Source organism: Panulirus ornatus, chromosome 55, assembly GCF_036320965.1.
Source record: "Panulirus ornatus isolate Po-2019 chromosome 55, ASM3632096v1, whole genome shotgun sequence".
In the NCBI taxonomy this organism is placed as follows: domain Eukaryota; kingdom Metazoa; phylum Arthropoda; class Malacostraca; order Decapoda; family Palinuridae; genus Panulirus; species Panulirus ornatus.
Genome location: NC_092278.1, coordinates 39517541 through 39544139, shown reverse-complemented (window position 1 = coordinate 39544139; position 26599 = coordinate 39517541). Strand labels below are relative to the sequence as shown.

Here is a 26599-nt window from a genome sequence, read left to right as displayed (position 1 = left end):
AGTGGATTTGGCAGCGGATGGAACCATGGAAGTGGAAGTAAGTCATAGGGTGGGGGAGGGGGCGAAAGTTCTGGGAGCATTGAAAAATGTGTGGAAGTCGAGAATGTTATCTTGGAAAGCAAAAATGGGTATGTTTGAAGGAATAGTGGTTCCAACAATGTTATATGGTTGCAAGGCGTGGGCTACAGATAGAGTTGTGTGGAGGAGGGTGGATGTGCTGGAAATGAGATGTTTGAGGACAATATGTGGTGTGAGGTGGTTTGATTGAGTAAGTAATGAAAGGGTAAGAGAGATGTGTGGAGGAGGGTGGATGTGCTGGAAATGAGATGTTTGAGGACAATATGTGGTGTGAGGTGGTTTGATTGAGTAAGTAATGAAAGGGTAAGAGAGATGTGTGGTAATAAAAAGAGTGTGGTTGAGAGAGCAGAAGAGGGTGTTTTGAAATGGTTTGGTCACATGGAGAAAATGAGTGAGGAAAAATTGACCAAGAGGATATATGTGCCAGAGGTGGAGGGAACGAGAAGTGGGAGACCAAATTAGAGGTGGAAAGATGGAGTGGAAAAGATTTTGAGTGATCGGGGCCTGAACATGCAGGAGGGTAAAAAGCGTGCAAGGAATAGAGTGAATTGGAACGATGTGGGATACTGGGGTCGACGTGCTGTCAATGGATTGAACCAGGGGATGTGAAGCATCTGGGTTAAACCATGGAAAGTTCTGTGGGGCCTGGATGTGGAAAGGGAGCTGTGGTTTCGATGCATTATACATGACAACTAGGGACTGAGTGTGAACGAATGTGGCCTTTGTTGTCTTTTCCTAGTGCTACCTCGTGCACATGTGAGGGGAGGAGGGTTTTCATTTCATGTGTGGCGGGGTGGTGACGGGAATGAATAAGGGCAGACAGTATGAATTATGTACATGTGTATATATGTATATGTCTGTGTGTGTATATATATGTATACGTTGAGATGTATAGGTATGTATATGTGTGTGTGTGTGGACACATATGTATATACATGTGTATGTGTAAGGGTTGGGCCATTCTTTCGTCTGATTTCCTTGCACTGCCTCGCTAATGCAGGAGACAACGACAAAGTATAATATATAAATGTTTTGAAAATTTTGATAAAGGGCACATTAGTTCTATCATAGTAAACATCCTTTAAAACATAATTCTCCTAAGTGTTTGGTTACATTTGATGGATAAAAATGTTGATGAAAAATTTTCATAATGAAGGTAGGTATTTCTGTTTACTAGAATCATAATGTTATTATTTGATTTGTTTTTCTTGCACCAGATGAGGATGCTCAGATGAAGTACCAGTCGAACAGCCCTCGCAGCCTCAGCATAGTAGGATTTACCAGTTCATCAAATGTGTCTCATCAGAGACGTGCTGGAGACCAAGTTTTAATTATTAGTGCTCGAGAGGGGGATGAGGTAAGTGGAGAAATGGATGGATTTTTTTTTGCTTGATCGCTGTTTTCCATGTTAGCGAGTCATGAACAGGGGAAAAGAAATGGTGTCATTTGCTTGCATCTAGATTTCATGTATAATGCACCAAAACCAGTCCCCTACCCACCATCATGCCCCACAGTCCCTTCTGTAGTTTCGGCCTCTATTTCACTCAAAACTTCCTCTCAACTTTCCTCTGTCTTTGACAGTTCTTTAAGTCTACATCTTGACACAGTGAACATGCTTTTGTGTTATTGTAACATCCACTATATCTTTGAAACCCGACGTTATAGAAATAGCTAAGTCAGTCTTCAAGAAAATGGGATTCCTGTTAGTTGTCAAAATTACTTCCAAACATTTGCTTCATTTTTGCAAAGGATTGATCCATCCTTGTATGCTATCACATTTGAGATGGTTCTAGCTCTGCATCTTTACTTGACAGAGTTGAGTTGAACATGGTCTGACCTATAAACTCTCCTAGGTTAAATTCAGAACTTGATCCACTTGCCTTTCGTCTCAAGTGTTGGTTCACTTTCTTTCTTCTGTATTTATTTCATTGGTTTTTGCTCCAGAAAAATGGCAGCTTGTGTTCCTCTACCATTAGCTTGACCAGAAAGTGCTCAACAAGGTGCTGTATAGCTTGATTACTTTGTGGCATTTGGCTTTGGAAGTATGTCAGAAGTGGAGGGAAGAATGAGAATGGGGAGACCAAATTGAAGATGGAAGGGTGAAGTGAAAAAATTTTTGGGTGATTGGGGCCTGAACATGCAGGAGGGTAAAAGGCATGCGTTGATTAGGGTGAATTGGAACGATTTGGCATGCTTAGGTCGACTTGCTGTCAGTGGGCTAGTTGTGCAACAAAGCTTTCAAGCAGTTTTCCAAACTGGGAGTTAATGACAAGGGGCATAACTCACCCATACTAGTAACAAGTTTCTTTTTTGGAAGGGCTGTAATTGTAGCACCTTTCCAACATCTGGAAAACCTTCCATATTATAAACATTTATTGAAAATGTAATATATAAAAAAGAATAAGGAGGATGTGTTCAAGAGGGACAGTAGAGTACAGGACTCTCCCTGCGTGAGGTTGCATCACAGGTGACAATTCCTGTTGGGTGAGACTGGGATTAGAGTTTTGCCAGAGAACTCTTTTCAAAGGAGTCCACATTCTCCTGTTCCCAGAAATAGTATAACCATGGGCTGCGGGAGCCTCTGGAAAGAAGTCGGGGTACTATCTCTGGGTAAGAATTAAAAGTTGAGTACTGTTAGATAGACTGAATATGGCAAGATTATAATAATTTTGATTTTGAGTAGTTTCAGCAGGGGTTTTGAAAAGGATACTGATATCAGAGATTTGAGAAGCAAGTGAATATCTGAAACTTCAAAAGATTATTGAAAGAAGATAACCATCTTATTGGGAAAGTTTTATTAGAAAGTCTGTTGAAACAGAATTTTATTGTATGTTGATAAAACAAGGGTTGATGATATTGATATAGCTGGTAATATAAGCATTTAGGTTAGGTCTTCATCCTCTGAATTCCTTGCAAGTCATATAAGGCAACTAAGATGGGTAGGAGAGGATGACTGGACACCTCCTTGGTAGTTTGTTTGAGTAGGGGATCCTGTATGTTATGGCTGTGAGTGAAACAATGTTCAAGGGTTAAGATGAAAAATAGTTTGGGAATGCTTTAGTATAAAGTCAAGGGCTGGTGTAAAGGCAAGGGGTAACACTACTGATCAAGCAGGAGGTGCAGAAATGTGTGAAAGTGTAGGGAATTGATTTCCAGACTAATGTATTTTTTTTTTTGCTTTGTCGCTGTCTCCCGCGTTTGCGAGGTAGCGCAAGGAAACAGACGAAAGAAATGGCCCAACCCACCCCCATACACATGTATATACATACGTCCACACACGCAAATACACATACCTACACAGCTTTCCATGGTTTACCCCAGACGCTTCACATGCCTTGATTCAATCCACTGACAGCACGTCAACCCCGGTATACCACATCGCTCCAATTCACTCTATTCCTTGCCCTCCTTTCACCCTCCTGCATGTTCAGGCCCTGATCACACAAAATCTTTTTCACTCCATCTTTCCACCTCCAATTTGGTCTCCCTCTTCTCCCCGTTCCCTCCACCTCCGACACATATATTCTTTTGGTCAATCTTTCCTCACTCATTCTCTCCATGTGCCCGAACCATTTCAAAACACCCTCTTCTGCTCTCTCAACCACGCTCTTTTTATTTCCACACATCTCTCTTACCCTTACGTTACTTACTCGATCAAACCACCTCACACCACACATTGTCCTCAAACATCTCATTTCCAGCACATCTATCCTCCTGCGCACAACTCTATCCATAGCCCACGCTTCGCAACCATACAACATTGTTGGAACCACTATTCCTTCAAACATACCCATTTTTGCTTTCCGAGATAATGTTCTCGACTTCCACACATTCTTCAAGGCTCCCAGAATTTTCGCCCCCTCCCCCACCCTATGATCCACTTCCGCTTCCATGGTTCCATCCGCTGCCAGATCCACTCCCAGATATCTAAAACACTTCACTTCCTCCAATTTTTCTCCATTCAAACTCACCTCCCAATTGACTTGACCCTCAACCCTACTGTACCTAATAACCTTGCTCTTATTCACATTTACTCTTAACTTTCTTCTTTCACACACTTTACCAAACTCAGTCACCAGCTTCTGCAGTTTCTCACATGAATCAGCCACCAGCGCTGTATCATCAGCGAACAACAACTGACTCACTTCCCAAGCTCTCTCATCCCCAACAGACTTCATACTTGCCCCTCTTTCCAAAACTCTTGCATTCACCTCCCTAACCACCCCATCCATAAACAAATTAAACAACCATGGAGACATCACACACCCCTGCCGCAAACCTACATTCACTGAGAACCAATCACTTTCCTCTCTTCCTACACGTACACATGCCTTACATCCTCGATAAAAACTTTTCACTGCTTCTAACAACTTGCCTCCCACACCATATATTCTTAATACCTTCCACAGAGCATCTCTATCAACTCTATCATATGCCTTCTCCAGATCCATAAATGCTACATACAAATCCATTTGCTTTTCTAAGTATTTCTCACATACATTCTTCAAAGCAAACACCTGATCCACACATCCTCTACCACTTCTGAAACCACATTGCTCTTCCCCAATCTGATGCTCTGTACATGCCTTCACCCTCTCAATCAATATCCTCCCATATAATTTACCAGGAATACTCAACAAACTTATACCTCTGTAATTTGAGCACTCACTCTTATCCCCTTTGCCTTTGTACAGTGGCACTATGCACGCATTCCGCCAATCCTCAGGCACCTCACCATGAGTCATACATACATTAAATAACCTTACCAACCAGTCAACAATACAGTCACCCCCTTTTTTAATAAATTCCACTGCAATACCATCCAAACCTGCTGCCTTGCCGGCTTTCATCTTCCGCAAAGCTTTTACTACCTCTTCTCTGTTTACCAAATCATTTTCCCTACTTTGTCGCTGTCTCCAGCGTTGGCGAGGTAGCACAAGGAAACAGACGAAAGAATGGCCCAACCCTCCCACATACACATGTATATACATACACGTCCACACACGCACATATACATATATACACATGTGCATAATTCATACTGTCTGCCCTTATTCATTTCCGTCGCCACCCTGCTACACGAAATGACAACCCCTGCATGTGCGCGAGGTAGCATTAGGAAGAGACAACAAAGACCACGTTTGTTCACACTCAATCTCTAGCTGTTATGTATAATGCACTGAAACCTCAGCTCCCTTTTCACATCCAGGCGCCACAAAACTTTCCATGGTTTACCCCAGACGTCTCACATGCCTTGGTTCAATCCATTGACAGCACATCAATCCCAGTATACCACATCGTTCCAATTCACTCTATTCCTTGCATGCCCTGCTGCATGTTCAGGCCCCGATCACTCAAAATCTTTTTTACTCCATCTTTCCACTTCCAATTTGGTCTTCCCCTTCTCCTCGTTCCCTCCACCTTGGACACATATATCCTCTTTGTCACTCTTTCCTCGCTCATTCTCTCCATGTGACCAAACCATTTCAAAACACCCTTTTCTGCTCTCTCAAAACACACTCTTTTTATTACCACACATCTCTCTTACCCTATCATTATTTACTCAGTCGAACCACCTCACACCACATATTGTCCTCAAACATCTCGTTTATAGCACATCCACCCTCCTCTGTACAACTCTATCTATAGCCCACGTCTCGCAACCATATAACATTGTTGGAACCACTGTTCCTTCAAGCATACCCATTTTTGCTTTTTTTGGTACAATTAATAGTGGGTTGTGAGAGATGTGTGATCATTTGTGCCTATGCACCTGGCCATAAAGAGAAGGATGAGAGGTAAGTGTTTTGGGAGCAGCCAAGTGAATCAATAGTTGCGATGATAGAGTCAGGTATTAGTGTCGGGTGATGTAAATGCACTAGTAAGTAAAGTGGCAATTGAGGTTATGATTGGGAACATGAGGTATTCAGTGACATGAATAGAAATAGATATCTAGAAGTTGACATGGCAACGAATGGAACCATGGAAGTGGAAGTAAGTCATAGGGTTAGGGAGGGGATGAAGATTCTGGTAGCACTGAAGAATGTGTGGAAGGAGAGATCATTGTCTGGGAGGGCAAAAATGGGTATGTTTGGGGGTATTGTGGTCCCAGCAATATTGTGTGGATGCAAGGCTTGGGTTGTGTGGAGGAGGTTGTATATGTTGGAAATGAAATGTTTGAGGACAGTGTGTGTTGACAAGTGGTTTGATTGAGTAATTGATAAAAAGGTAGGAGAGATGTTTGTTAATGGGGGGGGAGTATGGTTGGGAGAGCGGAAGGGGGTTTACTGGGATGATTTGGACTCATGGACAGGGTGAGTGGGGGGAAAGGTTGACAAAGAGGATGCATGTGTCAGAAGAGGAGGGAACAAGGAGAAAAGGGAGACCAAATTGGAGATGGAAGAATAGAGTGAAAAAGATTTTGAGCAATTGGGGCCTGGACATGCAAAAGTGTAAAAGGCATGCATGGGATAAAGTTAATTGTGTATACTGGGGTCGATGTGTTGTCAATAGACTGAACCAGGGCATGTGAAGCATCTGGGGTAAACCATGGAAAAATATGTGGAGCCTGGTTATGGATAGGGAGCTATGGTTTCGGTGCATGGATGTGATTGAATGTGACTTTTTTTTGTCAGTTCCTGTTGCTACTTCTCTAATGTTGAAAATGGTGATCAAGTATGAAAGAAATGAAAAAAAAGAATAGAAATGGAACAGCTTTTGGAGTTCTGTGCTGAAAAAGGACTGGTGATTGGGAATACCTGATTTAAAAAGAGGGACATGCATAAGTATACTTGGTTGAGTAGGAAAGATGGTAAGAGGGCATTATTAGCTCACATATGCATTAATAGGCATGTAAAAGAGAGAGTCTTAGGTATGGATATGTTGAGAGGGGCAGCCTTTGGGATGTCTGACTATGACGTGGTAGAGGCAAAGGTGAAGATTTGTTGGGGTTCTTGGAAAAGAAGAAATGATGTGAATGAGAATAGGAAGGTCAAAATAAGTGGAATTGAAAAAGAAATGTGTGAAGAAATTCCAAGAGATTGGATGTAGAATGGCAAAAGGTGATAGTAAGTGAAGCAAGGGGAGTTAGTGAGGAAGGGGAGATACCTAGGGTAGACCTGCTTGCTGTGCAAGAGAAGTGTGTGACATGAAGGTGGGAGGTGGGTGGGTGAGAAAGGGTAGTGAGTGGTGGATTGACAAAGTAAAGTTGTTTGTGAAAGAGACAAGAGAGGTGTATGGATGTTACTTTAAGGGAAGGAGTGTAAGTACTTGGGAGGTATACAAGAGAAAGCAACATGGGTCAGGCTGAGAAAGAGGGCATATTAAAGTTGGGATGAGTGATAGTCAGCAAACCTCAGGGAGAATAAGATGTTAGTAGTGTGAGAAGAACAAGAGAAAAATGGGAACATCAGTGAAAGGGGCAAATGGGGAAGCGGTAACAGTGGGGATGAGGTGGAGGAGGAAATGGAGTGAGTATTATAAAGGTTTGGTAAATGTTTATTGATAGGTTGGCAGACATAGGCTGTTTGAGTCAGAGATGTATGTCAAGTGAAAGTCGTGGAATGTGGTTCGGTGAAGAGAGAAGAGGTGGTGAAAGTCTTGTGTGTGATGAAAGTTGGCAAGGTGGCTGGAGGGAATGGTATTGCAGTTGAAATACTGAACAAAAGGTATAATTGAAATGTTGTTTGGCTGGATAGGATTTTCATTATATAAATCATGGTAAGTTGCCTGAGGATTGGCAGAATGCATGTATAATGGCAAAGGGGTCAAATTTAAGTTATCGAACTACAGAAGTATAAGCTTGTACCTGGTGTTTGTGAAGGTGAAGATATGCACAGAGCATCAGATTGGGGAGGAATAGTGTGATCTCAGTAGTGGTAGAGGTTGTGTGGATCAGGTGTTTGATTTGAAGAGTATATGGGAGAAGTACTCAGGGAAGAATTGTGGCATTTATGGATCTAGAGAAAGCATATGATAGGGTTGATAGAATTGCCTTGTGGAAAGTCTTCAAAATATATGGTGTGCAAGGAAAGCTACTGGAAGCAGTGAGAAGTGAATGGTTCCAAGTAAAGTTGTTTTGAGGCAGGGTTGTGTAATGTCACCGTGGCTGCTTAGTTTGTTTGTTAATGGTTGTGTTAAGGGAGGTAAATGTAAGGGTCTTGGAGAGAGGGGTGAGTATGTAGTCTGTATTGAGTGAAGGGGCTTGGGAAGTGAGTTGATGGTGGTTTGCTGTAGACACAACACTGTTGGCAGGTTTGAACAAGAAACTGCAGAAGGTGGCTGAATTTGGGAGAGTGTGTAAAAGGAGAGAGTTGAGAGTAAATATGAATGAAAGCAATACTATCAGGTTTCGCAGGGCATAGGAACAGTAGGTTGGGGTGTGAATTTGAATGAAGAAAATTTGGAAGAAGTGGTGTTTTAGTTACCTGGGAGTGGACGTGGCAGTGAATGGAACCATGGAAGTGGAAGAGAGTCATGGGTTGGATGAGGGTGCAAAGGTTCTGGGAGCAGCGAGGAATATGTGAAAAGAGAGGTTATGTAGAAAAATGGGTATGGTTGAAAGTATAGTAGACCCAGTGATGTTGTATGGATGTGAGGCCCTAATCACATACCTTTTAAATTTTATAGCCATAGCGTCTTAGTAAAGAAAAAATTATTTAATCACTTTTTGAAATAATATGATTCCCTCTGATTTTCTTATTCTTAGCTAAATCCACCCTCTAAACTACAGTCTTTTTCAGAGGATTTTTTTTCTCTGATACTTGTCTGCCATTTTTGCATTAGTGAGGTATTGCCAGGAACATATGAAGAAATGCTGTATCCACTTTCATCCATTCTTAAGTGTCATGTTTTATACACCGAAACCACAGCCCCCTATCCATAGCTAGGCCTAACAGACCTTTCCATGATTTCCCCAGCTGCTTCACGTACTAGTTCAGTCCATTGACGTCATGTTGACCCCAGTACAACACAGTGTTCCAGTTTACTCTATCCTGTACAGGAACTTTTGTCCTGCATGATCATGCTCCAGTTGCTCAAAATCTTTTTCGCTCCATTCTACTGTCTCTCTTTTGGTCTCCCCAGTTAACTTGTCCCCTTCACTTATGACTCCTTTATCTTCTTTGTTAACCTCTCCTTACTTGTTCTTTCCATGTGTCCAAACCATTTCAAAACACACTCTTCAGCTCTCTCAACTATACTGTTGTTATTACCACTCCATTTTCTTACTCTTTTATCACTTAGGTGATCAAACCACCGTACGCCATATATTGTCCTGATACATTTCATTTTCAACACATCCACCCTCCTCTGCCCAACCATATCTATAGCCCATGCTTTGCATTCATATGATATCATTTGAACTGCTATTCCTTCAGACTTACCCATTTTTGCCCTCCCAGATAATGTTCTCTCTTTCCACATATTCTTCATGCTCCCCCACCCTATAACTCACTTCTGCTTCCATGGTATCATGTGCCACTATGTCCACTCCCAGATATCTGAAACATTTCACTTTCTCCAATTTTTCTCCATTCAAACTCTCACCCCAACTAACTTGCCCCTCAACCCCGCTAAACCTAATAACCTTCCTTTTATTCATATTCACTATCAACTGTCTCATTTCACGCAGTCTTCCAGACTCATTCACCAACTTCTACAGTTTCTCGCTTGAATATACCACTATTGCTGTATCATCAGCAAACAACAATTGACTCACTTCCATGGCCCTCTCATCCCCCACAGACTGCATACTTGCCCCTCTCTCCAAGACTCTTGCATTTACCTCCCTCACTACCCCATCCATAAACAAATTGAACAACCATAATGACATCACACACCCCTGCTACAGACCAGCCTTCATTCTCCTCTCTTCCAACTCTTACACAGTCCTGACACTGTTGTTAAGAACTTTTCACTGATTCTAGCAGGTTTCCTCCCATCCTCAAAGCATCTTTATAAACCTTCTCATGTGCCTTCTCCAGATCTATAAATCCAATATACAAATCCATTTTTTTTTTTTTTTAAATATTTCTCACATTCTTTAAAGCAAACACCTAATCTACTCATCTACTGCTGAAAGCATACTGTTCCTCTCCAGACTGATGCTCTGTACATGTCTTCACACTCTCAATTAGTACCCTCCCATACAACTTACCAGGTATACTCAACAAACTTATACCTCAGTAGTTTAGACACTTGCCTTTATTCCCCTTATCTTTATACAGTGGCACTGTACGTGCATTCCTTCAGTTCTCAGGCACCAACCAATCAGCATCACAGTCACCCCTTGTCTTAATAAATTCAATTGCACTACCATGCATTGTAGCCATCTTGCCACATCTTATCTTCTGCAAGGCTTTCATCACCTCTTCTCTTTTCACTAAACACTCTGTTTAACTCTCTCACTTCACATACCACCCTGACCAAAACAGCCTACATCTGTCACTCTGTTATAAGACGTATTTAATAATCCTTCAGAAATACACACTCCATTTCCTCCTCACTTCATCACTACATTTTATCACTTCCCCTTTTGCCACCTTCACCAATGTTCCTATTTGCTATCTTGTCTTTTGCACATTATTTACCTCCTTTCTATACATCATCATATTCTCTTTAAATTTACTGATATTTTGCTCACTCCAACTCTCATTTGCCATCTTTTTCAACCCCTGTACCTTTCCTTTGACCCCCTGCCACTTTCATTTATATATTTCCTAATCATTTGCATTCCTTCTCCGAAAATAATGACCAAATGCCTCCCTTTTGTCTTTCACTTGCAGCTTCTTCATCCCGTCACTCACTACCCTTTCTAATTTCTCCACCTTCCACCTTTCACATGCCACATGCACCTCCTACACATTTCATTACTGCTCTACTAAATACATCCCATTCCCCACCCACTCCCTTTTTTCATTTGCTGACACCTTTTGCCTTTCTATACTCAGTCTCACCTGATATTTCTTCACACAGTTCTACTTTCCAAGCTTGCTCAATCCCACCACTTTCTTCTTGACATTGTTTCCTCTTTTTCGAAAACCTTAGCACATCTCTTTAAAAACCTTTACACATTTTGACCCTTACCTCCACAAGATAATGATCAGACATCCCAACAGCTGCCCCTCTTAGCACGTTTACTTCCTAAGGTCTCTCTTTTGCTTGCCTGTCAGTTGATGCATAATCTGTTAATGTTCACTGACATACGTATACTTGTGTAAATCCCTGTTTTTAAGCCAGGTTCTTGCAATCACCAGTCATTTTTCAGTGCACAATTTCACAAGCTCTTGACCATTTCCATTCATAACACCTCCATAATGCTTTCTTGTTTTGTAGTTGAAAAAAGAAATAATGAATATTGATTTATTGATTTGTAGAGTATGAAAGATATGAGATTTACCCAACAGCTTTATATGATTACAGGCTGCAGCAGTAGCTCTTTCTTCAATGATTCAGGCATTAGAAGAATTGGATATGGTTGCTGTCACAAGAAGGATTTACAATAAGAATTCAAATCCTGTCATGGGGGCACTATTTCCTGATATTACTGCAAATTATGAGGTAATGGTTTCCTTTGTCATGAGTATTATTGAATTTCACAAGAAAATCTGTGATAGTTTCTTGATAAGAAAGACACTATTTAGAAATTACTTATACCAAATTGCCTTTTCTATGCCAAGACTACTAGTGACATATATGAAGGAACAGGGATCTATATACCACCATTAGGGCATGGGAAGAAATGAATCTGTCCTTTGTCTGATAGTAAATGTCATCATATTAGCTTCTCAGAACTTATGTTACTAGACTCCAGCCTACAAGTGATTACCTTATGAGCAATAAGTCACTTTCAGAGAGGCCATAATATCATCATTGGATTGAAATTAATACAGTCTCATACAGTACCTTTGTTCCACAGTAGTCCATTATTTCCCTGCTCATGCATAGAGTGCAGTGTTAAAGCTGCAGGAGACCCATAGATAAGGTTATGGGGTTTTAAGATGTTATTATATTTCAGATAGGAGTTATCGGTGTATCTGTCTTTCATCATTAGCAATGATTCCAATTTTGATAAATATCCTTAACCCCTGCCAAGTGTGTTAAACTGAAACATGGATTTCAGCAGCTTGTATTTCCACTTAACATGCTACACTTAACATGCTAAGTTGATTCATCAAGCAAGTTCAACTTCTTCCATACCTCTCCCTTACGCAAAGTACTTCCATGGTATGAAGTTTTCATTTATTCCTTTGAAACCACAGCTCCCTATCCACAACTAGGCCCCACAGACCTTTCCATGGTTTACTTCATACATTTTACATGCCCTGGTTCAGTCCACTGATAGCACATCAACTCCAGTATACCACATTGTTCCGATTCACTCTGTTCCTTGCATGCCTTTCACCTTCCTGCATGTTCAGGCCCTGATTGCTCAAAATCTTTTTCACTCCATCCTCCCACCTCCAATTTGGTCTCCTGCTTCTTCTTCTCTCCACTTCTGACACACATATACTCCTTATCAACCTCTCCTCACTCATTTTATTTCCACACATCTCTCTTACTCTTTCATTACTTACTCAATCAAACCACCTCACTCCACTTATTTTCATCAACTTATGAAAATTGTAAAGGTACTGAAAGAGAGGGACAAACCCAAACCAATTATTATATGAGTTAGTATTTTAAACTAGTGATTGGTTCTCAGTGAATGTAGGTTTGCGGCAGGGGTGTGTGATGTCTCCATGGTTGTTTAATTTGTTTATGGATGGGGTTGTTAGGGAGGTGAATGCAAGAGTTTTGGAAAGAGGGGCAAGTATGAAGTCTGTTGGGGATGAGAGAGCTTGGGAAGTGAGTCAGTTGTTGTTCGCTGATGATACAGCGCTGGTGGCTGATTCATGTGAGAAACTGCAGAAGCTGGTGACTGAGTTTGGTAAAGTGTGTGGAAGAAGAAAGTTAAGAGTAAATGTGAATAAGAGCAAGGTTATTAGGTACAGTAGGGTTGAGGGTCAAGTCAATTGGGAGGTGAGTTTGAATGGAGAAAAACTGGAGGAAGTGAAGTGTTTTAGATATCTGGGAGTGGATCTAGCAGCGATGGAACCATGGAAGCGGAAGTGGATCATAGGGTGGGGGAGGGGGCGAAAATCCTGGGAGCCTTGAAGAATGTGTGGAAGTCGAGAACATTATCTCAGAAAGCAAAAATGGGTATGTTTGAAGGAATAGTGGTTCCAACAATGTTGTATGGTTGCAAGGCGTGGGCTATGGATAGAGTTGTGCGCAGGAGGATGGATGTGCTGGAAATGAGATGTTTGAGGACGTGTGGTGTGAGGTGGTTTGATCGAGTAAGTAACGTAAGGGTAAGAGAGATGTGTGGAAATAAAAAGAGCGTGGTTGAGAGAGCAGAAGAGGGTGTTTTGAAATGGTTTGGGCACATGGAGAGAATGAGTGAGGAAAGATTGACCAAGAGGATATATGTGTCGGAGGTGGAGGGAACGAGGAGAAGAGGGAGACCAAATTGGAGGTGGAAAGTTGGAGTGAAAAAGATTTTGTGTGATCGGGGCCTGAACATGCAGGAGGGTGAAAGGAGGGCAAGGAATAGAGTGAATTGGAGCGATGTGGTATACCGGGGTTGACGTGCTGTCAGTGGATTGAATCAAGGCATGTGAAGCGTCTGGGGTAAACCATGGAAAGCTGTGTAGGTATGTATATTTGCGTGTGTGGACATATGTATATACATGTGTATGGGGGTGGGTTGGGCCATTTCTTTCGTCTGTTTCCTTGTGCTACCTCGCAAACGCGGGAGACAGCGGAAAAAAAAAAAAAAAATTTAAACTATTATATGAGTTAGTATTTTGAACTTTCATCCCTGGGGATAGGGGAGAAAGAATACTTCCCACGCATTCCTCATGTGTCGTAGAAGGTGACTAATGGGGACAGGAGCGGGGGGGGCTGGAAACCCTCCCCTCCTTGTATTTCAACTTTCTAAAAGGGGAAACAGAAGAAGGAGTCATGTGGGGAGTGCTCATCCTCCTTGAAGGCTCAGATTGGGGTGTCTAAATGTGTGTGGATGTAACCAAGATGAGAAAAAAGGAGAGATAGGTAGTATGTTTGAGGAAAGGAACCTGGATGTTTTGGCTCTGATTGAAACGAAGCTCAAAGGTAAAGGGGAAGAGTGGTTTGGGAATGTCTTGGGAGTAAAGTCAGGGGTTAGTGAGAGGACAAGAGCAAGGGAAGGAGTAACACTACTCCTGAAACAGGAGTGGTGGGAGTATGTGATAGAGTGTGTAAGAAAGTAAACTCTAGATTGATATGAGTAAAACTGAAAGTGGATGGAGAGAGATGGGTGATTATTAGTGCATATGCACCTGGGCATGAGAAGAAAGATCGTGAGAGGCAAGTGTTTTGGGAGCAGCTGAGTGAGTGTGTTAGTAGTTTTGATGCACGAGACCAGGTTATAGTGATGGATGATTTGAATGCAAAGGTGAGTAATGTGGCAGTTGAGGGAATAATTGGTGTACATGTTCAGTGTTGTAAATGGAAATGGTGAAGAGGATGTAGATTTATGTGCTGAAAAAGGAATGGTGATTGGGAATATATATATTTATTTATTCATTTTACTTTGTTGCTGTCTCCCGCGTTTGCGAGGTAGCGCACGGAAACAGACGAAAGAAATAGCCCAACCCACCCTCATACACATATATATACATACACGTCCACACACGCAAATATACATACCTATACATCTCAATGTACACACATATATATACACACACAGACATATACATATATACACATGTACATAATTCATACTGTCTGCCTTTATTTATTCCCATCGCCACCTCGTCACACATGGAATAACATCCCCCTCCCCCAACATGTGTGCGAGGTAGCGCTAGGAAAAGACAACAAAGGCCCCATTCGTTCACACTCAATCTCTAGCTGTCATGTAATAATGCCCGAAATCACAGCTCCTTTTCCACATCCAGGCCCCACAGAACTTTCCATGGTTTACCTCAGCCACCTCACATGCCCTGATTCAATCCATTGACAGCACGTCGACCCCGGTATACCACATCGATCCAATTCACTCTATTCCTTGCCCGCCTTTCACCCTCCTGGATGTTCAGGCCCCGATCACTCAAAATCTCTTTCACTCCATCTTTCCACCTCCAATTTGGCCTCCCACTTCTCCTCGTTCCCTCCACCTCCGACACATATATCCTCTTGGTCAATCTTTCCTCACTCATATTCTCCATTTGCCCAAACCATTTCAAAACACCCTCTTTTGCTCTCACAACCACGCTCTTTTTTTTTTTCCACACATCTTTCTTACCCTTACATTACTTAGCCATTTTTACATTACATAGCCATTTTTTTGCTTTCCGAGATAATGTTCTCAACTTCCAAACATTCTTCAAGGCTCCCAGGATTTTCTCCCCCTCCCCCACCCTATGATTCACTTCCGCTTCCATGGTTCCATCCGCTGCCAGATCCACTCCCAGATATCTAAAACACTTTACTTCCTCCAGTTTTTCTCCATTCAAACTTACCTCCCAATTGACTTGACCCTCAACCCTACTGTACCTGATAACCTTGCTCTTATTCACATTTACTCTTAACTTTCTTCTTTCAAACACTTGGGAATACCTGGTTTAGAAAGAGAGATATACATAAGTATATGTATGTAAGTAGGAGAAATGGCCAGAGAGCATTATTGGATTACGTGTTAAAGACTTTTGGATGTTAATGTGCCGAGAGATACAACTGGAGGGATGTCTGATCATTATCTTGTGGAGGCGAAGGTGAAGATTTGCAGAGGTTTTCAGAAAAGAAGAGAGAATGTTGGGGTGAAAAGAGTGGTGAGAGTAAGTGAGCTTGGGAAGGAGGCTTGTGTGAAGAAGTACCAGGAGAGACCGAGTACAGAATAGAAAAAGGTGAGAACAAAGGACGTAAGGGGAGTGGGAGAGGAATGGGATGTATTTAGGGAAGCACTATTGGCTTGTGCAAAAGATGCTTGTGGCATGAGAAGCGTGGGAGTTGGGCAGATTAGAAAGGGTAGTGAGTGGTGGGATGAAGTAAGATTATTAGTGAAAGAGAGAAGAGAGGCATTTGGATGATTTTTGCAGGGAAATAATGCAAATGACTTGGAGATGTATAAAAGAAAGAGGCAGGAGGTCAAGAGAAAGGTGCAAGAGGTGAAAAAGAGGGCAAATGAGAGTTGGGGTGAGAGAGTATCATTAAATTTTAGGGAGAATAAAAAGATGTTCTGGAAGGAGGTAAATAAAGTGCGTAAGACAAGGGAACAAATGAGAACTTCAGTGAAGGGGGCTAATGGGGATGTGATTACAAGTATTGGTGATGTGAGAAGGAAATGGAGTGAGTATTTTGAAGGTTTGTTGAATGTGTTTGATGATAGAGTGGCAGATACAGGGTGTTTTGGTCGAGCTGGTGTGCAGAGTGAGAGGGTTAGGGAGAATGATTTGGTAAACAGAGAAGAGGTAGTAAAAGCTTTGCGGAAGATGAAAGCCGGCAAGGCAGCGGGTTTGGATGGTATTGCAGTGGAATTTATTAAAAAAGGGGGTGACTGTATTGTTGACTGGTTGGTAAGGTTATTTAATGTATGTATGACTCATGGTGAGGTGCCTGAGGATTGGCGGAATGCCTGCATAGTGCCATCGTACAAAGGCAAAGGGGATAAAAGTGAGTGCTCAAATTACAGAGGTATAAGTTCGTTGAGTATTCCTGGGAAATTATATGGGAGGGTGTTGATTGAGAGGGTGAAGGCATGTACAGAGCATCAGACTGGGGAAGAGCAGTGTGGTTTTAGAAGTGGTAGAGGATGTGTGGATCAGGTGTTTGCTTTGAAGAATGTATGTGAGAAATACTTAGAAAAGCAAATGGATCTGTATGTAGCATTTATGGATCTGGAGAAGGCTTATGATAAAGTTGATGGAGTTGATAAAGTTAATAGCCCCCTGCCCACACCCATGCCCCACAGACCACCCTGGATGCTTCATATGCCCTGGTTCAGCCCATTGATAGCACATCTATTCCATTATACCACAGCATTCCAGTTTACTCAGTCCCATACACACTTTTCACCCTCATGTATGTTCAGGCCTCATTTGCTTAAAATATTTTTTCCTCATCTTTCCATCTCCATCCTCCCATTCTCCATGTTGCCTCCACATCTGACGCATAACCTAACCACCCTGGATGCTTCATATGCCCTGGTTCAGCCTATTGACAGCACATCTATTCCATTATACCACAGCATTCCAGTTTACTCAGTCCTGGACACACTTTTCACCCTCATGTATGCTCAGGCCTCATTTGCTCAAAATATTTTTTCCTCATCTTTCCATCTCCATCCTCCCTTTCTCCATGTTGCCTCCACATCTGACACATATACCCTCTTTGTCAGTTTTTCCTGACTCATTCTGTCCATATGTCCTAGCCATTTCATCTCTCCTTCTTCTGCTCTCTCAACCACACTTTTAATTACCACACCTCAGTCTTCACCTTTCATTACCTAATCAAACCACCTCACACCACATATTGTCCTCAAACATTTGATTTTCAACACGTTGACCCCTTTGCTCACAGCCTTATCTATACCCCATGCCTGGCATCCATATGATATTGTTGGAACTACTATTCCTTCAAGCATACGTATTTTTGCCCTTTTTCTTTCTACACATTTTTCAGTACTCTGAGAACCTTCACCCCCTCCCCCAACCTATGACATTTCTGCTTCCATGGTTCCATTTGCTGCCATGCCTCTCCTAGGTATTTAAGACATTTCACTTCCTCCAATTTTTCTTCATTTAACCTCACATATGTTTATTTGTTTCATACATGATCACCATTTTGCGCATTAGTAGGGTAGTGTCAGATACAGACAGAGAAAAGCCACCTCTGTTCACATTCATTTTCTAGTTGTCATGTATAATGCAATGAAAGCACAACTCCCTAGCCACAACCAGGTCTCACAGAGCTTTCAGTGGTTTACTTCGCATGCTTCACATGCTCTGGTTCTGTCCATTGACAGCACATTTACTCTGTTATACCACATCTCTCCAATTTATCCTCTGCATGCTTTTCACCTTCATACATATTCAGGCCCCAGTAGCTCAGAATTTTTTTCACTCCATCATTCAGTCTCCCTGTTCTCCTTGTTTCCTTCACTTATGACACATATATCCTCATTGTCAGCCTTTCCTCGCTTATTCTCTGTACATGTCCAAACCATTTCAGCACACTTGCTCTCTCAACCACATTCTTTTTATTACCACACATTTCTCTTAGCCTCTCATTACTTACTCGATCAAAGTACCTATCACCAAAATTGCCCTCAGACATTTCATATCCAACACTATCCCTGCAAAAATACTGGTTTTTGCTCTCCCAGATATTGTTCTCTCTCTTTCCACATATTCTCCAGTACTCCCTGAACCTTTGCCTTCTTTCCCACCCTATGACTCACTTCCATGATTCCATTTGCTGCCATAACCACTTCCAGGTATTTAAACCACTTCTTTTTCTCCAGTTTTTCTCCACCCAAACTCATATCACAACTAACCAGTCCCTCAACCCTGGTAAACTTCATAATCTAGCTTACCAGTCCCTCAACCCTGCTAAACTTAATAACCTTGCTTTTACTAACATTCACTCTCATCTTTCTCATTTCACACATTCTTCCAAACTCAGTTACCAACTTCTGCAGCTTCTCACTTAAATCTTTCACCAATGCTGTTCATCAAATAACAAATGACTCATTTCCCAGGCCCTCGTATCTCCTACAGACTGCTTACTCGCCCTTCTCCCCAGGACTCTTGTGTTCACCTCCCTCCACCCCCATCCATGAAAGAATTAAACAAATATGGTGACATCACACAACCCTGCCGCAGAGCATCCTTCGCTTGGAACCATTCACTGTCCTATCTTCCTACTCGTAAACAAGTCTTACACCTATGATAAAAACTTCTCTTTGATTGTAGCAGTTTTCCTCCCACACCATATACAATATACCCTCGATTCAATGGATGTCAATATAATGGATTTTGGATTTAATGGACTGGACAAATGATAATACAGGCCAGTAATTGATGAGAATTTAAAAGATTATTTACCTCCTTCTAAAGCATCTTTATATTCTCATTAAAGTTTAATGATACTCTCTTACCCAAGCTCTTACCTGCCCTCTTTTTCACCCCCTGCACCTTCCTCTTGATCTCCTGCAGTTTTCTTTTATACATCTACCAATCATTTGTATTCTTTCTTTATAATACAGGTTTAACCTCTGTAATCACGCAACCTTGGGACCTGGCCATTGCCCGACCACAGAATATGCCGGAAAACTGAAATTGAGCCCTGAGAGAAAACCCTATGTAAACATTGCCTGACCCCTAGTCTTGCCAGCTCATTCCACATATATATATTGCTATGTTATTAAAGGTAGAACAAAGCTTAAAACATGAAAAATACAACCATTAATGCCTCCAAACAAGGTTTTTATTGTTATGTTACATTAGAGTCAGCAGGGTCTTCATGATCAGCAGATGCTTGCATATCAGGGACAGAGGAGGTGTAGGGAATTGGATTTTCTGTTCTGGAATGAGCCTTGGCAGTGTTATTAACAACCTTCTTCAATCACTGTTCCAATGTAGCTTGCTTCTGGTACTTTGGCTTCTCCTTAATTTCTTTGAATCAAATTAACAGACATAATTTCTTGTTCTGTTTTAAAGTCCTTTTGCTCATCATCTGGATACATTTAATATTTTTATTCTTTTTTGTTATACTTTGTCGCTGTCTCCCGCATTAGCGAGGTAGTGCAAGGAAACAGACAAAAGAATGGCTCAACCCACCCACATACACATGTATATACATACACGTCCACACACGCACATGTACATACCTATACATCTCAACGTATACATATATATATACACACACAGACATATACATATATAGACATGTACATGATTCATACTGTCTGCCCATATTCATTCCCGTCGCCACCCCGCCACACATGAAATGACAACCTCCTCCCCTCCATATGTGTGCGAGGTAGTAGCACTAGGAAAAGACAACAAAGGCCACATTCGTTCACACTCAGTCTCTAGTTGTCATGTATAATGCACCGAAACAACAGTCCCTCTCCACATCCGGGCCCCACAAAACTTTCCATGGTTTACCCCAGATGCTTCACATGCTCTGGTTCAATCCATTGACAGCACGTCGACCCCTGTATACCACATCGTTCCAATTCACTCTATTCCTTGCACGCCTTTCACCCTCCTGCATGTTCAGGCCATGATCACTCAAAATCTTTTTCACTCCATCTTTCCACCTCTAATTTGGTCTCCTACTTCTCGTTCCCTCCACCTCTGACACATATATCCTCTTGGTCAATCTTTCCTTACTCATTCTCTCCATGTGACTAAACCATTTCAAAACACCCTCTTCTGCTTTCTCAACCACACTCTTTTTATTACCACACATCTCTCTTACCCTTTCATTACTTACTTGATCAAACTACCTCACACCACATATTGTCCTCGAACATATCATTTCCAGCACATCCACCCTCGTCCGCACAACTCTATTTATAGCCCACGCGTCGCAATCATATAACATTGTTGGAACCACTATTCCTTCAAACATACCCATTTTTGCTTTCCAAGATAACATTCTCGACTTCCACACATTTTTCAACGCTCCTAGAACTTTTGCCCCCTCCCCCACCCTATGATTCACTTCCGCTTCCATGGTTCCATCCGCTACCAAATCCACTCCCAGATATCGAAAGCACTTCACTTCCTCCAGTGTTTCTCCATTCAAACTTACCTCCCAATTGACTTGTCCCTCAACCCTACTGTATCTAATAACCTTGCTCTTATTCACATTTACTCTCAGCTTTCTTCTTTCACACACTTTACCAATTTCAGTCACCAGCTTCTGCAGTTTCTCACCTGAATCATTTATCAGCACTGTATCATCAGCGAACGACAACTGACACATGTCCCAGGCTCTTTCATCCACAACAGACTGCATACTTGCCCCTCTTTCCAAAATCTTGCATTCATCTCTCTAACAACTCCATCCATAAACAAATTAAACAACCATGGAGATATCATGCACCCCTGCCACAAACCAACATTCACAGATACAATTTTTTTTTTTTTTTTTTTTTGCTTTGTCGCTGTCTCCCGCGTTTGCGAGGTAGCGCAAGGAAACAGACGAAAGAAATGGCCCAACCCACCCCCATACACATGTATATACATACGTCCACACACACGAATATACATACCTACACAGCTTTCCATGGTTTACCCCAGACGCTTCACATGCCCTGATTCAATCCACTGACAGCACGTCAACCCCGGTATACCACATCGACCCATACATTATACATTTATCTGTAGAAATTCTTTCTTCCACTTCCTTGTTTTCCTCTGCACTTTCTTCATGATGATCATGTTTCTTCTCACATTGCTGAACCATTTGCTTGATAAACAACAGGCTTATCATTATCAGTGTCTTCATCTGTAATCTCTTTGGTTATTGCAAGACATTTCAGGTTAGTCATACTCGACCAATTCTTGGATCAATATCTTTTCACTAGATACTAAATTCAGAGAAGTCAGGTTCATTTCTTTCCTCGTCCTGAAATATTAAGCTTTGTCACAGTTTGTGTCAGCCACCTTGCAGTGTACTTTTCTTGACTTTATTCCAGGCAGACACACATGACCATACCATATCCTTTAAGTTAAATTTCTTCATGAAATCTTCAGGAAGCTTCCCATTATTTAGTATGAAAAGGAAATGGTGCATGGACTCAGATCTGTATTTAATTTTCAGTGGACATAATATGCCCTGGTCACATGGCTGAAGCAGAGAGATACAGTTAGGAGGGTGGTATTGACCATAACATTGTCTTATTAAAAGTTCTGCTTTGGGGTGTGTTGAACAATTTATTAGAATCAAAAATATTTTACACTTTGGAGCGAGACCAGCAGAGTTACAGTGTGCTCTAGCTTCATGCACAAAGTAAATTTCAAACTATCCACCCTTTTTTTTTCAGTGCCACAGTAGATAAGTGGAAGAATTTTCATCCCTTTAAAGGCCCTTGGGTGAACACTTACCAATTACCACCAGTTTGGTTTTGTGTTCCTGCAGCTTTGTCGCAGCTTCGGTGTCAGCACTATGCTTTTCACCACACACACTATGTACTGAAATTTCATGTCTCTTCTTAGACTTGTGTAACCATCCTTGTGAATATTCAGTCATAGTCTAGCTTTAGTTTTCTATGAAAAACTTTGGACTGCTTGCTAAGCATCTCCCCAGAAATGCTTACACCATTATGTCAGAACTTAAACCACTTTATAAGTGCACTGTCTAATTCTGTACTTATGGCATCTTTCAAAATTTTCCAAAACTTTAAACATTGGCCTTTTTCAGCAAAAAACTTAAGAATCTGCTCCTTTTGTTTCTTTAAGTCATACATGTTAATGATCCAGTGTCATAGTACTCATAAAGTCTTTACAAAAGTAACTTTATCTAATTTTCTCTGTAATTCTGGCTTTTCAAAAGTAGATAATGATTTAAGCTTATGCTTATTAGCACAAGCATCATCATATGCACTTCTTGGTCTCTTGGATAACATATTGAAGAACTAAAATACAGCTGAATATAAGAAATTAACAGGACTGTTAGATAGCTTGGCTGCAGTGTAAACAGATTTGATGCCTTAGCGATGCTAACTTGCTAACAGTGTCACTCTGGTAGCAGATCCACAAACAGATAATGGCAGCTTAAAAAATGCCAGACCATAGGAGTTGCCGGACTGCATAGTGCTGGAGTAGAGAAGTACAACCTGTACTACCCAAATGCCTCTCTTTTCTCTTTCACTTAAGATTTTTTCTTCTTCAACTACACTTCAACTAGGTTACATTTGATTTAACGGACTTTCTTCTTTCATGGACACTCCTTCCTTCTGTGCCTTCTCCAGATTCATAAATACCACATACAAGTCCATCTGTTTTCCCAAATATTTCCCACTCATTATTTAAAGCAAACCTGATCCACACATACTTTACCACTTGTGAAACCACACTGTTCCTCCCCAGTACAAACTTATATGTCTGTTGTTTAAACATTTGTCTTTATCCCCCTTGCCTTTATACATGCAACCCGCCAGTCCTCAGGCACCTCACCATGATCCACACATACATTGAAAATAATTACTAACCAATCAACATACAGTCACCTCATATTAATGAATTCAACTGGAATACCATCCACTCCAGCTGCCTTGCCACATTTCATCGTACTCAAGGCTTTCACCACCTCTTTTCTCTTCACCAAACCACTCTCCATAACTCTCACTTTGCATACCACCCCACCCCAGACACCCTACATATGTCACTCTATCATCTAACACATTTAACAATCCTTCAAAATACTCTCTTCATCTCTTCACTTCATCACTACTTGTTATCACTTCCCCTCTTGCCCCCTTTTTTCTCGTCTTTCACGTAGTATTTTCCGTACAAAATATAGTATCCTCCATAAAGTCTACTGATCCTTGCTTGCCCCAACTCTCATTTGTCTTCTTCATCAAACCCTATGCCTTCCTTTGAAATATCACCACTTTATGGTGTACATACCCTGATCATTTGCACTCCTTCCCTATTAGTATTGCCCAAATGCTTCTGTTTTCTCTTTCACTAGCAATTTTACTTCATGATCCTACCACTCATAACCCTTTCTAATATGCCTACCTCCCACCTTTCACATGACACATGCACCTCTAGCACATGCCACATGCTTCTCTAGCACATGCGGCATGCACCTGTAGCGCATGCCAACACTGTTTTCCTAAATACTTCCTATTCCTCCTGAACTCCATTTTCTTTCACCTTTTGCCATTTTACACTTAATCTCTGCAGGCATTTTTTTACACAAGTCTCTTTCCCAAGCTCACCACTCTCTTCTGTCTGGCATTATTTCCCTTTTTTTGAAATCTACAAATCTTCACCCTCACCTCCACAAGTGAATGATCAAAACCACTGGCTACCCCTCTCAGCACATTTACCTCCAAAAGTCTTTCTTTCACACACCTTTCAATTATTATGTAATCTAGTAATGACCGCTGACCATCTCTTCTGCTCTCATACACATACTTGTGTATGTCCCTCCAATTAAACCATGTGTTCCCAGTCACCAGTCCTTTTTTAGCACACAACTCCACAAGTTATTCATTTATTTCCACTCATAACGCTGAATACCCTGTGTGTTCCGATTATAATCACCCTTTACTTCAAAACCTCTGACAGTCACTCAGCTGCTCCCAAAACACTTGCCTCTTGTGATCTTTATACTCATGGCCAGATGCATAAGCACTAACAATCACCCATCTCTCACCATTCACTTTCAGTTTTACCTACACTAGTGTAGAATTTACTTCCTTAAACTCTCTCACTTACTCCCACAACTCCTGCTTCATGATTAGTGGTACTCCTTCCTTAGCTATTGTCCTCTCACCAACCTCAGGCTTTACTCTTTAGACATTTCCAAGCCACTCTTTCCCTTCACCCTGGAGATTTGTTTCACACATAGCCTGAACATCCAAGTTTCTTTCCTAAAACATGCTACTTTCAGTCCTGACAAAAAATCTGGCATGCCCTACATACAGTGTGATGCAACATATAAAGATATCAATAAACAAGATAAAACAGGTACTCAACCCCCCTTAGTACTTTGTATGGTGTCCCTTGGCCTTAATACAATCCTGAAGGCGCTTGGGAACAGATGCTGCAATAGGCTGAAGGTATTCAGTGTCTAGGTTGTCCCAAATATCCTGGATGGTGGCATGGAGCTTATGAATGCTGTATGTATCCTGCCCACACAACTGTGACTTTATAATCAACCCCAAATTCTCTATAGGGTTAAAGTCAGGTAAGTTACCTGGCCAGTCATGAATGTATGTCGCACCACAAAATGCAAATCAGTCACATATTAATTTAGCAGTGTGGCACAGTTCATCTTTCATAAAAATATTACAACCACTCTTCTCAAAACAGTCAGGTAATTCATCAAACAACAGCTCCATGAGTCGATTCTGATTCATAGTCACATTTTAAGGTAAAAACACATGACTTCCAACACCATCATAGCCCCCCCCCAAAAAAAAAACAACAAAAAAACATTAGTGAGTGGAAGTTTTACAGTTGCTTGAATGTACATAGGGTCTTACAGGTCACTAAGTGGCCTCCATTACACTTCCTCTATGGCTGCCAGTAACATCAGATGTAACCTCACCAGACCACAACACTTTCTTCCACTTTTCATCATCCTACTGCAAATATTTCTTGGCAAATGTGAGTCTATTCTTTTGCTGGTGGTCTATCAGAAGCAGTTTCTAGCAAGGGATACACCTCTTGAATTTCAAGTCATCATGCGTACAGACACATGACCAAGTAGCATAGAGTTGTCTTCCTTTAACTGTCATGCTGAAATGCATGAATTCTTGTCTACTTTGCATTGGATAATCTTCAGAGTGTATTGGGAAAAGATACGAAGTCATCTAGGTCATTTCTTCTGAAGCTCTGTCCATCTTTGCACACTTTGTAGTCCCAGCCCTATAGTTTCAGCAATTTCTTTATTACACTTCCCTGCTTTGTACAAGGCTACAGTAGCAGCAATATCCTCTTCAGACAAGTCCTTAGGGCCAGGTATTGCTGTGCAAACCCACCACAAAGCACACATGTGTAGGGTAAAAAATGTGGATGTCAAGGGGACAACATAAAAAACATCCACCCACCACAATAACTCCAGGCAGACTGACTGCCACCTGTTGCTCCCCTAGGGGTGCCCCTTCCCCATCAGTGTCCATGAGCTACCCCAGTATTTTTCATCATTTCAGAGTCATGTTTTGAGGGTATGATACAAGTGGGGTGAAGATGCTGGTGCAGGCTGTCACACCATTTTTTTCTGCCAAGTCTGTATCTGTCCTTTCTTTTCATCTTGGTTACATGCACACACATTTAGATACCCTAGCCTAAGCTAAGCCTTCAAGGAGGATGAGCACTTCCTGCATGGCTCCTTCTTCTGTTCCCTCTTTTAGAATCTGAAATACGAGAAGGGGGAGGGTTTCCAACCCCCCCCACTTCCACCTCCTTTAGTCACCTTCTATGACACTTGGGGAATATGGAGTTAGAATTCTTTCTCCCCTACCCTGAATTTAAAAGTTAAAAAGACAAGCATGTTCATTGTCACTCTAACAATACTGAATGTCACAAACATTACACACTTGATATTTACTTCCCACATCACAGACATTAACTCAAAAATCATGATTGATTTATTATTGGATCATAATATTGTAAAAGTCATTACAACATATAAACTGGAGAATAGTAAGAATGAATGTGATGCAGCATTTGAAGATGTCATCTGCTTTTCTGTAATGGAATACTAGTATAACAAAGTAGAGTGGAAGGTGGGTGATTAATGATTTGAT

The 26599-nt window shown here is 41.4% G+C and overlaps 1 protein-coding gene across 1 annotated transcript in view; it reads left to right on the top strand.

Annotated features, from left to right (window-relative positions):
* Positions 1 to 26599, top strand: part of Ku80 (X-ray repair cross-complementing protein 5 Ku80) — a 126940-nt gene that overhangs the window by 59506 nt on the left and 40835 nt on the right. The window contains exons 9-10 of the mRNA XM_071693529.1: positions 1296 to 1435; positions 11500 to 11637. Of these exons, the coding sequence (XP_071549630.1) occupies positions 1296 to 1435; positions 11500 to 11637 (278 nt within the window). The remainder of the gene's footprint in view (positions 1 to 1295; positions 1436 to 11499; positions 11638 to 26599) is intronic.